This window comes from Amblyomma maculatum, chromosome 5 (assembly GCF_055883805.1).
Source record: "Amblyomma maculatum isolate TAMU_Amacu chromosome 5, ASM5588380v1, whole genome shotgun sequence".
Classification (NCBI taxonomy): domain Eukaryota; kingdom Metazoa; phylum Arthropoda; class Arachnida; order Ixodida; family Ixodidae; genus Amblyomma; species Amblyomma maculatum.
This window is the reverse complement of record NC_139348.1, coordinates 30,328,221-30,341,758: the sequence shown is the minus strand read 5'-3', so window position 1 is coordinate 30,341,758 and position 13,538 is coordinate 30,328,221. Positions and strand designations below refer to the sequence as shown.

Below are 13,538 nucleotides of genomic sequence, written 5' to 3'. Positions count from 1 at the left end.
CAACCATATCATTGAGGCAATCTCAAGTGACAGGCAACGAGTTGTAATCAAAAAGGTGAATGACATTCTTAACATGTGCAGTTCCTTGTCTGTTAATGCAACAGACAGCGTGCTGATAAAGCCATCGCTCAACCTCGATAGTTGCTTGGACCAACTGTTCTTTGTGGCTGACAATTGCTTTGCGTTAACTGAGCTGCAGTGCACAAATTTTTGAGGAACAGTCTCTGCAATGAATCCCAAGGTTTCTGAATGCTTGCTCAAATTTCGTTTTATGTTCTAGAAGTCTTTAATTCACGCACCTGCCAGTCCGTCCTATGTATTCTTTCCCACATGTCACAGGCAACGAATATACGAGACCTTCGGGGGTTTGGTGCCTAATCGTGCAGCCCTGCTTCTTGTTGCAGCATTATCATTCGCTCGCCTACGCAGACTGTTGAGTTTGATAGGGACGGTCATCACTGCATTCATGCCAGCTTTTCGCCCAATTCTTTTGAGGCGATGTGAAACATTGCGAATATTAGATAGTCCTACTGTTGTCTCCTTTCTTTCTTTTTCCTTGGACCAACCTGCTGCTCTCGCCTAGCCCACATCATGGGCTTTTTCATCTGCTTGGCAACGGATACCAGCAAGTGTGGGGGGTAACTTCCCACACTGCCAAGCCAATCTATTTGAAGAAGAAAGCTGACTTCCATTTTGTGGACACATGACTTCCTCAAGGCCTTTGTCAGGAACAAATTGCTCAGCTTTAAGTAAGCCGAATAAAATGAGTGGCGCTTTCTCTCCTCATGCCCTCTTGTAAACTCGAGTCCACAAACCTGAGAGACCCTTGGGCAGGAAGCTCATGCGTGACGGCAGGTGGCTGCAAAGCTCACGCAAAGTGACCCATGACCTCCATCACTATATCTAGAGTGCTCACACCTTGGCCGTTACAAAGTAGTCATCAACATACCTAAACACGTTTTTAACATTTGAGCCAGCGAGGGTTAGGTTAAGGAACCCGTCTTTTCTAGTCGGATACAAATCACTGAGTAAAGGCGCAATGCATGACTCAATTCACACACCGCATTTTTAAATGTTTGCTTTTTCATCCCAAAGAACAAAAGTCAACCCCCGAGTAGACGTCCCGCAGGTGTTTTGAAAAAGCGACTGCCCCGTACCTGTCTGCATTTGCATTCTTAACGAAACCATTAGTTCCTCCTGCGGTATGGACTAGAAATCTTTGACATCGACCGAGCACACAGCAACGTCGCTGTTAGAATTGTCACTTAAAAAGGACTTTCCTCCTATTCTTGAACATTCTATGTTGTGTATGGTGTTAGTTACTGCTATTTAAGGGGTACTGCAACTTAAGGGATTACCTTTTGTGCATTTATCCAAGCTGCAATGACTGCATTGCATTGGAGGCTTAAATGGGAAGGTGCATACATCATCATGCTATTCCTGATTATTTCAGAAGCCACAGTTTTTGGTAAATTCCATGTTGCTAAACCAGGGATATAGGATGTTTCGTTATGCCCTGCCGCGAATTAAATGTGAATCAAAATTTAAATGTTGATGTCGAAAACTGCTACATATGTGATGTCAGGTTTCAAATTTTTTGTGCCTTCTTCCTTTAGGTGGAAGACAGCAGTGTTCTGTTGTACCCAATTATGAGGAAGTATTGCTTGTAGGGCTACCCGCTCTTTATTCTAGAGTACTTTTATTGCTTTATGCTTTTTTCAGAATGTTTGTTATATGTTTATTTCTTTCTTAATGGGGGGAGCCAGTGTTTGGCCCTCTATTCAAGATTGCCGGCATCAAGTATAAATGCACAGCATGTGCATAACATAGAATACACTTGCCATTTCTAAAATGCCATCAGTGCTTGTAGAACATGCCCAGTCATGCTTTGTTTCTGTGGTAAACAGTGGACATGTCAGATTACAAATTTCCATTTTATGCTGAGCAAATAATACTCGCAGCTCACTTTCAGGACTTGCAATACATGAGTGATCTAATTGCAAAACAGGCTGTTGACAAGACGCTCGACAAGACACGTCGCAAGGACCTGGCAGACGGAGATCCCGAACTGGCGCGTTACCTCAACCGTGCCTACTGGGAGCAGCGGCAGCAGCAGCAGCAGCAACAGGATGGGGCCGCAGTTGACGGGCTACCATCGCGGCAGAGCCCCATACCCAGCGCACCGACATCCACGGGGTCACCATACATTGTGCCCCTAAAGAATGCAGAGGCGAGTTGCAGGCTGTACTTGAACTATGCTTTGCTAGCTGCAACTGTTATATGTTGCTTGGGCTCCTGTAGAGGTCTAATGATTCATATGTGTTGGGACATGAGATTTGATTTGGTTTGGTTTATGGGGTGTAGCATTCTAAAATGACTCTGGCTATAAAGAGGCGCCGTAGTGGAGGGCTCTGGAAATTTCTTTAACTTGCACTGATGTCGCACACCACAGAGGCACCTTCTTTTTCACCTCTATCAGAAAGCGGCCACCATGACTGGGATTTGCTCTCGTATCCTTGGGCGCAGCAGTCGAGCGCCCTAACCACTGCGCCACCACGGCGGGGCCTGTTGGGTCCTCAGAGGCATCTTAGGATATGCTGTGGTGCATGAATGCACCAGTTGGTGGCAAAGAATATCTCAGCTTAGTTCACTGTGCAACTTCTCACACACTGTTGTTCATAAAATTCTTAATATGTGGATTTCTTTTTTTAAATTGAAATTTAATGACTGAAATGACAAAATAGTGGAGAGATGTATAATAGCATTCGAAATGGGGGGGGGGGGGGGGGGAAGTTGAGCATGGTGGAAACTGCCACCACCCCGTTTCAAAGGGGATGCTCTTATAATCCATCCCAGCATTTCCTTTAGCTCTGCTTGTTTTCTTCATTGAATTGCCAGGCGCCCTTGTGTCAGTTTCTCTAGCGCTTGGGCATCTGTGACTGTGTCTTTCCCAGAAACTGGATGGTGGTGAAGCGGACTCCCAGCTCGAAGAGTTTGTGACCCAGCTGCGTTCCACGTTGGAGGTGTTTGTCAACCGGCTGCAGAGCAATGCAGCGCGCGGGCGGCCCGTGGGCAACGACTCATACGTCCAGAGCCTCTTCCTGAGTGTCAGCAACATGCACTCGCAGCTGCTGCACCACCTGCAGCAACAGGAGGACTTGCGTGGTGAGCACATCTTGTGCCATGGATTCACGTATCTGAGGGTTCACAGCTACACCACATCTGGAGTGTAGTGAAGTGGGAGAAAGTGGGGCCATTTGCACTGGCAGTGCAGTGTGGTTTAGGTGGAGGGGACGGCAGGACAGCATAATGGCTATCACAGGGCTGTGGCATTACACAGCATGATGTGTTTACGTTCAATGCTTTTTTTTTTTTTCCCTTGTTGCTTCCCTCGCTCTGAGAGGACTACCGCGCATATTAAGGGGAGACACTGGTCTCAAAACAAAACTTTTTATTATTAGAGATAATGTAACGAAATTCGATGTGTATATGTATTTCTTTCTGCTGTTTCTAAAAATGTTAGTTAGATTTTTCAAAATTGTGTAGTTTAGATAAAATGTTTTTCAGATAATAAATTCTTTCCCTGAATTTGTTGGGGTTTCACTGTAGTTGTGTGGTAATTTTTCTCCTGATGAGGGTACAGGTGGAAAATTCTAAAAATGGCTGGGGGATATGAGTGTACCCATATTTCCTGGTCTTCATAACGATGTGCATGCGTGCATGCTTTTTCTCCATTAGTTTACTTTGTCACTTTACACTGTCAGACAATAAGCACTATACTAAATTAAAAAAGGAACAGGTCACTAAGTTTGTTTTCATTGCATATATTCTAGCCATTCAGCAAATTTTGGTCTTCAGGCAGTAGTGAGATGTCAGTGCGTTGCGTATGGAATGGCACAGACAGAAAGAATGGAATTTGCAAAGTTCAAAAGTACTGTAGACTCTTAGTGATACGAACCCGTTTGATGCAATTAAATTTCTGGATATGAATCTTCTTTCTCCACTCAAAGTTCATTGTGTACAATGTGCAAAATTTTGGATGTTCTGAACTCTCTCCCACGTCCCTGCAGATACTATGAATGCATGAGCTGCCACCCCAATCTGGAGCTCTATCCCGCTCATCTTTGGCTTGAACGTTGCTAGTTATGCTGTACGCACAGTAAACAGTCTGGTGACCACCTGTCGCACTGTACTTCTTGCAAGTAGCGAGCTCTGGCTTAATGGCCATAAATAAATCCTCTGACCTGTGAACAGATATGTGCAAATGCATTTCCCATGCTTCTACTTATAGATTTTGTTTCTTTGCTTTTTATTGTGTAAAGTTTCGGATGATGCTTATTTTTTTGTTACGCTATGAGATTCATTTCACCTAGGTTCTATTGCATTTCATCGCCCAAAATCCCTTCGCACTTTCACATTCTTAAAGATCCGCCTCTCTCAAATTCTTTTGAACACAAAGCCGCTGCCTGTTGTAAACCCGCCGCCCGTCTTGACGCCTGTGTACGCAGAGTACTATGAAGGCCTGCAGGACAAACTGGCCCAGATCCGAGACGCACGGGCGGCCCTGGATGCGCTTCGGGAGGAGCACCGTGAGCAACTGCGGCGGGAGGCCGATGAAGCTGAGAGGCAGCGCCAGATTCAGATGGCCCAGAAACTGCACATTATGCGACAGAAGAAGCAGGTGGGGATTGTTGCCGCTGTTTTGTCGTGTGGTATTGTGTGTTGCGATACATGGTTTATCCTATTGTCTAGACCGCTACTGTACCTTCATCAGCAACTGAAGCTTGGAGCACTTGCACGACTAAAGAGCACAGCAGGTGTAAAAGCAGTGCTGACACTTGAGCACAACTGGCGGCTGTAATTCCACATCATGAATGCCGGGGAATGAAAAAATGAGAATGTGCAAGTTTCTAGGTTTCCTTTCGCTGCATTGGTCAACTTTCGGAAATGTACAAATTTCTGGTGAAGTTGCAGTTTGCAGTGCTGCCTCTTTTTAAAAGTCTGTAGTTGTGCAAGCAGTTCTAGCGTCAACTATTGCGCACCGGCTACCCTACACGCAACTGTTTCTTTCTGACGCGCATTGTCACATGCAGTGATGATGAATTGTAAGTTGCAAATGGAAACCCATCACTGCTGCCTTACATATATTGCTCCTGTTACAACCACTATCTGGATAAGGCCTGAGAAATATGCTTTCAAGTGTGTTGTGCTCCCATGTGCCTGAAAACAGCCTACCTGACTAGTTCACAGCATGTGCAGTTATGTGTATGCAGAACTTTATCCACAGTTCCATCACACTTGATGAACTTGCAAAACTGCACTGCCAAGCAAGGCTCGTAGCATTACACAGACACACGATGTTGCATGCTGCTGTTCTGTATTGAGGCTTTCTACTTGTGCAAATGTACTACTTTAAGACATTGCTTTCTTGCTCTGCGAATGTCTATGGGCAGACTGGAACAGGCTTTTCCACTCCTTTCCATTTGAAGTCATTGGCCCATCTCTTCGTTGGCCATAGAAGTGGTATTTGTGTTTCAGTACAGTGCAGTCCACTTATAACGATATCAGATATAACAATATATTGCTTATAACGATCAAATTCTTGGGACTTATCAATTTTCCCATTGGTACCATGTAAAAATAAACCAGTTATAACGATCGATTATTGGTGGTGAATCGGATACAGTGATAGTTTTATCGCCACCCGGTAGATGTTTACCACGAAAATTTGTCTGATTGATTTATAAAATTACGTGAAAACTCGACATATGCGGTGAAAACGGACTGTCTTAGAAATCCGCGAGATATGAGCACTATCATCATCGCAATCTCTGTCTGTTGCCGCGCAAAGGGTGCGGCCGTATCGCCATCGCCGATTGTGCATCCATGGAAGATGGCTTAGCCCACATAGAAGGCACGACAGCTCTCTAGATGAAACAGCAGATTGATCAAGATTTCTGGCAGGGTTTAGTTCATGAGTAAAAGTAAGTCCTTTTCCTTGTGTCCTAAAAATAGAAAGGACGTGTTCCACACTTTCAATCACTGCAGAGCCCTTATCCAAAATCTTCTGTTCACAGAGCAATTTATGCATCCCTTAAGGGGGGACGCGACCTTTGAAAACCGAAAAATCGCAAAGCAGTCGATTTTTTGAAGATTATATATTCCGGTAGTATGTCTTATAAACTACCATTTCTGTAATTATCAATGCCCAACTCGCCGTAGAAATACTCAAAATTAATTATTTAACAAGCGGCGGCAGCTGCGGAGCAGCGAGCAAGCGCCGAAAATTCCCAAACTTAGCGCGCGCGCCATTCCTCTCCCGCCGAACTGAGCGCCGCCATCTTGGTTTTGTTTTGTTTGTGAATTCTTGCGCTTTCTTCTGCCACCCTCGGCGGCGCGGTCGAGGCGTGACATGCTTCCGATTGGGAGCCTCGTAGCAGCTTTCAAGTTCCCCGCGCTCGAATTCAAGGCTGCGATTGGGCAAAGCGCGCGCTCCGCGAGAACGCGGGGGATCGGGCGACTACTATTGGCTGCTGACGCGTCGGTCTCCTCCCTGCGTCGTCTGCTACGGCACTTTGCTTGCTGTCGTTGTTGGCTGTCTTTGTACTTCGTGCGATCTGTTCGCCTTTCGTCATTTTTGCGATCGCCGGATTTACGATCTCTCGTCGTGCCCTCTGAACGGTTTCGTGCAACATGTTAAATGTTGCATGGTCGCTCACGATGCCTTGAGATGCGGCACGCGTTCAGTGCAGACTTGGCTAGCTTTTTTTTCCGGCGTTTATGTCGCGGAAGATAACCCGGGAAGTCGCTTACCGCGTTTGGGCTGCTCCCACGGTGTAAGAAGTAGCTTACACCGTGGCCGCTCCTCGTTCCTCCGGCGAAATGCCGCGAGAGATAAACCGGGATGCGGCTTGCTGCGTCTGAGCCGCCCATCATGCTAGGGCGAAATGCCGCGGGGGAATTGGGAATGTCGATTGTCGCGGCTTGCAGAGCACAGGATCGACGGATCTCAACATGTGGAAAGTGGTCCGCGGCACCAAGGCGTTCACTGTAGCCGATCGGCTAGTCACACAGATGTTCGTTGTAGCCGAGACGGAGTGCCATAGCCCTCATGTATAGTTTGACGATCGCACCGGACTTCAAGTTTCAAGTGGGGCCGTTATAAGTGGGCTATGCTATTTTTCAGCAAGAAAATTCAGAAAAAAGGGCTTTGTCTTGCCCTGAGGAACCTATCTAGGAATCAGCATGACAAATTGCACAATGCCAGTGCCCATCGCAATTTCTCCAGCCTTGATATAAGGACCTATTCGAACCAATTTGATATGCTTCTATAAATTGAGAACTAGCATGCACAATTCTATGAAACTTGGTGGTTTTTCATTTGTTAATGTCATGAGCCTCTCCTGAAAATTTCATCATGATAACTTGAGAAACAAAAAAGTTATTGTTCTCTCAACCTTTGAGAGCCGTTTTCTCAGAATCAATTTTTTGCACGGTGTGGCTCCTAGGGAAAGTCATAGCTAGAGAACCGCTTATTGGATTTTCATGAGGTTTTTTTTGTTACATACCTCAGTAAATTTCTGAGGGCAAGACAATTTGTTTTCTTCAAAATATTTCATGTGTAATTAGGGGCAGTCAATTAAAATATCATTGTCAGGTGTAAATTTTAACACTAAATTTGGGGCTGTACTAAAATTTTTCAGAGAAGAAATTTGGAAAAAGGGAATTGTCTTGCCCTGGGAAAACTATCCAGGAATGACCATAACAAATTTCACACTGCTAGCACATTTTGCAAATTCTCCAGGCCCGCCCCTAGGGACCTATGTAAACTATCTCGATATACTCCTCTAACTTGAGAACCGATGAGCCCAGCTCCATGAAACTTGGTAGTTCTTCAAATGTGTGTACTATGAGCATACCCTGACAATTTCATTCGAATACCTCAAGAAATAAAAAAGTTGGTGTTCAAGGGTAGCCTCCCCCCTTAGGTTTTAAAATATTTAGATATGTTGATGATTTCTTAGTTATTTTGGATAAGGGCTCTGCAGTGATTCAAAGTGTGGAACGCGTTCTTTCTATTTTTAGGATACAAGGAAAAGGACTTACTTTTACTCATGAACTACCTGTGGACGAGTTGCAATTTCTAGATTTAAATATGAAAATTTGTGATGCGGAAGTGTGTTGGAAGTATTTTCCCAGGGCTAAAAAAGAGCTACTTCCATATGGTTCAGCCCATTCAAAGACTGTTAAAAGAGGAATAGCTTCCCTTTGTTTGGAGTCGGCCCTGTTAAAATCATGTGAACATATGGCTGAGGATAGCTTCAATAACCAATTACAAAGGCTTCAGGTGGCTGGTGTCCTGGTTACGATTATTTGTGGGGTAGCAGAGTCTCTGCTTCAGAAAATGAAAGGGGAAAAAAGGACTGCAGATAAGTTGAGAAATAAACGCCCACAAGTGATACCTCATATTCATAGAGTGGCGCACTGCCTGAAAAAGGTGGCAGGTAGGTATGAGGTGCCAGTTTTGTTTTCTGCACCAAAAAAACTGGGTGGGTTGTGTGCATTAATAGGAAGGAGAAAGAAAGCACAATGCGATAAGAAGCATGTAAAGAGTTTTATTGGATGTGTGGTGGGAGTGATTGACGAGATTCCACTGACGTGCGGTAAAGTATATATAGGGCAGACTGGAAGATGTATCAACGATAGAATAAGGGAATATGAGAATTTCATAGAAAATGGGAAGGGGTCAAATTTACCCCTGCACTGTCAGAAGTGCAAGTGTGAGCCATTGTTTAGCAGGCTTAATAAGAGTTGGGGTAAGATGGTGCGCGAAATTTTAGAGGCGTTCTGGATACAGAAGAAAGAAGACAGGTGTATTAGTGAAGCCTCGCTAAGTTTACATAGAAAAGAATTTACTTTTATGGAGGAATCTTTCACATTATGTCTCATGCTCTTATTTGTGCAAGCCTTATTTATTTTTTAGCAATGGATTTTACGTGCCTTAAAGGAGAAGTTTCAGTGAAATTATTAGACATAGTCATAGCATACCATGATTTGCTTCCACTGGGGGCCACTGCACATGTGCAGATCGCCTTGAAGGCACCAGATGGTGCCACATGCCATGTGCAAGCCAGTCTGAGTGTGTGTGGAGCCTGTGGGTCACTAGCTTATTGCCAACTACTTTATGCTATAACTATTCTCTACTGCATACACGAAATGCTGTTTAGCCTCTGCTTGCTCAAATATTTTTGTTTGCAGTGCAGAATTTCTTGACCTAACATATTGCTCATTTTCATTGCTGCAGTCAGTGTGATTCATTAATTGTTTGTGTGGGGTGAGCATGTACAGCATTGATGGTGTCCTTTCTGACCTTGCATGTCTCACATGGGTCTTACACAAGATTTGAAGGTTTTGAATGTTATAGAACAAGGCTGAGCTATTTCCTTGCCATGTCACTCACTGAGCAGGGAAAGAATTCAAAAAGCTCATGAACATAGTGGTACTGCCGGCTTATGTGAGGTGTTCGATTTTTCTCTGCACACTTTTGTTACATGGTGGTGACACGGCCATAGGCACCAAAAGGGGAGGCAGGCGTAATAGTACTGAAATCAACTCTTTATTGGACTGACTACGCCCGCAAAAGAGCTAAACAACTTGGCGGTGGCAATAGCAACAAATGTGCTCCCTGGTTGTCGGACTGAGAATGCCCGTCTCACCTGTAGAAACACATGTAAGTGGCCAGAATCTTTGAGATACATCTTCGGTGCATCTTGCGCAATACAGAAAATGATAAAGTTGCATCACATGGCAATGAGCATGAACAAACAAGGAATACAGGATTGATCTGTGCACTAGAATCACAGTGATAATGCCACTTGCCAGCGGTTGCCGAAAAAGAACAAATAAAGATTAGAATTGTTTGTGGCACCATTGTGTGGCAGTAGCAGGAGATTGAGATTTTGTCTGGCAAGTACCTTCATTTGAAACATTTTTTGCTCACTCATGTTTCATGTTTTTGTTCTTGCAGGAGTACTTGCAGTACCAGCACCAGCTTGCCCTTCAGCGCATGCAAGAGCAGGAGCGGGAACTGCAGATGCGGCACGAGCTTCAGAAGCAGTACCACCACGGGGGTGCCGGATTCTCGAACCAGCCACCACCTGGGATGCCACCACACTCTGTCAGCATGGCACCATCGCAGCAGCCACCACCCGTAAGCATGGGGGCACCGCAGGATCCGCAGATGCACCTTCCACCACAGCTTCATGGAGGGCCAATGCCACCAGGCCAGATGATGCCACCACCGCCTCAAGGTCACCCCATGCCACACCAACCAGGCTTGCCAATGTCCACAACTCAGGGACACGTGATGACACAAGGGCACCTTCCACCACAGGGGCACTCCATAGCCCAGCAGCACGGGACACCTGCACAGCATGGAGTCCCACCTCCGGGACACGCCATGCCACCACAAGGACACCTCTCAATGCATTCGCTACCTCCACAGTCGGGACCAATGTCATTGCCCTCGCAGATGCCACCACAGCAGGCGAGACCTGTGCACATACCGGTAGCACCACCGCCATACCGGTCGCCGACCCATGCAGCAGCGGGCACCGTGCCGTACATGATGGGGACGGCACCACCCCATGCCATGATGGGCCAGTACGGCCCCGTGAGCATGCCCGGTCCCATGGGGCATCCTATGGACTTCCAGGCTTACAGCATGCAGCAGGGTAAGCCCACCTGTCTTGTGCATGAGTTATTTAAAAGATGACTGGATCTATGTCCTTGGTAAATGGTGTTACCACTTACCTGCTGAGCAATGTGCATTATATATAGCTAGACTAGAGAGTGACCGCTCTCCAGAGTGGAAGTATGCATCCCGTAGTTGTATGATCTCGGTGGGCAATGGAATGCACATCGGAGCTAGGTAGGGCTCATAGTATGGCCGTCACATTCAGTTCTGGTAAACAGAAAAAAAATGTGGACACATTTTGGTGAAACAAAGGCAAGAGTTTCATGTCAAGTTGAAACCGGTCAGGCTGTATCGCAGTTAGGGTGGGGGGCACCAACGAGCAGTATAAAATCGGAACTGGATACCTAATGCACGGATACACCATCCGTATGGAATGCTTCCACAGCATTAATGGCTGTCTAACAGTAGAGTAAGATTGTATTCAAAGCGTTTTTGCTGAGCACCTTGATGGTGTGCAGTTATCTGTAGCAAGCATTTTTTTGTTTCTGCATGCCAAACTCTGTGTACTGTTGAGAACTGGCATTTTCCAGGCGACATTGCTGTCACCCTTTTGGTGGAGGGTGACAGCATGTGGAGGCTAACCAGCAGAGTTCTACTTAAGTTGAGGACAACCCAGAGGGCTATGGAACGAAAAATGGTAGGGGTAACATTAAGAGATAGAAAGCGTGCAGAGTGGGTCAGAGAAATAACTCAAGTTACCGACATTCTAGTGGAAATTAAGAAGAAGAAATGGCCATGGGCAGGACATGTAGTGCGAAGAGAGGATAACCGATAGTCGCTTAGGGTAACAAACTGGATTCCAAAAGAAGGAAAGCTTAGCAGAAGGCGGCAGAAAGTTAGGTGGGCGGATGAGGTTAAGAAGTTCGCGGGGGTCAAGTGGATGCAGCTAGCACAGAACCGGGTTAAGTGGAGAAATATGGGAGAGGCCTTCGCCCTGCAGTGGGTATAGTCAGGCTGATGATGGTGATGATTGCTGTCATCTTTTGTCATGTCGTTCCACAGACCTACAGCGCGTTGCACAATTAGAGGCGCGATGTAGAATGCTTTTACCAGCTAAACCGCGGTATCCTCGCAGTTCAAATTTTGCGCAGAAATTGTATTTTGTTGCTAGTATTTTTAATACCAAATTTGTTTGGGGTACTTGCCTGATTTGATCAAAGAAGTTAAATGTTCCCATCTTATGCGGCGGCGACGACGACAGACAAGCCGCTGCCCCAGCGATGGTACTGGTGGCGCCACCTCATGCTGCTTACAACAACTATGTAGCAGGAAAAAAAGGGGGCGAACGTTTTTGGCAAAAGGTTTGAGTTGTTGTAAGCAGCATTAGATGGCGACACCAGTACCATCGCTGGGGCAGCGGCTCGTCTGGCGTAGTTGCTGCTGCATAAGGTGGGAACATCTGACTTCTTTTGATCGAATCAGACAAGTACCCCAAACAAATTTGGTATTAAAAATACTAGCAACAAAATACAATTTCTGCGCAAAATTTGAACTGCGAGGATTCCGCGGTTTAGCTGGGAAAAGCATTCTACATCACGCCTCTAATTTTGCAACGCGCTATAGGTACCACTGGCTCTCGTATAGGCTTGTATGTCAACTTCCATCCCTTTGCAAAATGTTCTTTTCAACGGCATCTCGTTTCCCAAAACACTGGAAGTGTATGCAGCAGGTTGAATGCCTTACGGCTACTTTCGTTCTTTTAAGCCTATCAGTAGTTGTCTAACGTTGCTCTTTTGAATGCGATGCACGTTAAGATACGAGCCCTGGCCTGCTTCATTTGCTTGGGTGCCAGAAGGCACTATGGAAACAAACGGTGTTGTAATTTTAATCATATTGTTCTATCTACGGTATACCTCCAATGGGATTAGACCTCTTATAAAATACGGCCAGTTCCAAAGCATTCTGCAGTGGACGGCATGTCACTTGAGATGGCACACCACTAAGTGCGGGCACGCTATATTCTTGCCTCTTAAATCGTCGGTACATCAAACCAGTTGCAGCGATGGCATAGCGGTACTCGCATGCAAGAGGACCGGGGTTCGAATCCCGGTGCCGCACAATTCTCCACCGGATGAAAAAAAAAATACTCCGCCTGTCGACGGAATTGCATAAGCAGGCTTATGGTGCGACTTGATGTCGGTGAACCCCTCCGGCAACGCACTCCCTCACCAGAACAAAAGTTGGCCACCCTGGTGCAATAATTGGCCGCAACCTCCCATGATTAGGCCTATAAAAACCCCGGCCCTCAGTCACCAGCGGCTGCGGAACAACTGACCACGGTGGCGGTCAGACCTGTGACGCAGCAGGGGGTGCTAAGAATTCTTGGCTCCGCTGGACAGGCCGCCATTGGAAACTGACCCTGGCAACGTTTAACGCTAGAACCCTAGCTAGTGAAGCTAGTTTAGCAGTGCTGTTAGCAGAACTAGAGGGTATGAAATGGGATGTCATTGGGCTTAGTAAGGTCAGGAGGCCGAACGAGGCATGTACTGTGTTATCGAGGTTTACCGGACAGGCGACAACTAGGAGTAGATCTCCTTGTCAATAAGTATATAGCGGATAATATAGATGTACTCTATAGTGTCACGGACAACAGGGCTAGACGTAACAGACGACAAGACGAAGCCGTACCAGCAGGCAAAACGTTCGGCGCACAGCACGCGAGTCAACTTCAGTGTCCTCTTCTTCCAGGTGTAGCAAGAACATGGAGACACCAGGTGGCATTACTCCCTCTCTTAAAAAAGAGAAATAAGGGACGGAGTGCGAGGTAAGGTGTCCTACGCGA

The 13,538-nt window shown here is 46.0% G+C and overlaps 1 protein-coding gene across 2 annotated transcripts in view; it reads left to right on the top strand.

Annotated features, from left to right (window-relative positions):
- Hrs (Hepatocyte growth factor regulated tyrosine kinase substrate) overlaps positions 1-13,538 on the top strand; it is a 39,671-nt gene that overhangs the window by 17,408 nt on the left and 8,725 nt on the right. For both annotated transcript variants that reach the window (XM_084603571.1, XM_084603570.1), the window contains exons 11-14: positions 2,009-2,230; positions 2,955-3,165; positions 4,509-4,681; positions 10,028-10,733. In XM_084603571.1, the coding sequence (XP_084459697.1) occupies positions 2,009-2,230; positions 2,955-3,165; positions 4,509-4,681; positions 10,028-10,733 (1,312 nt within the window). The remainder of the gene's footprint in view (positions 1-2,008; positions 2,231-2,954; positions 3,166-4,508; positions 4,682-10,027; positions 10,734-13,538) is intronic.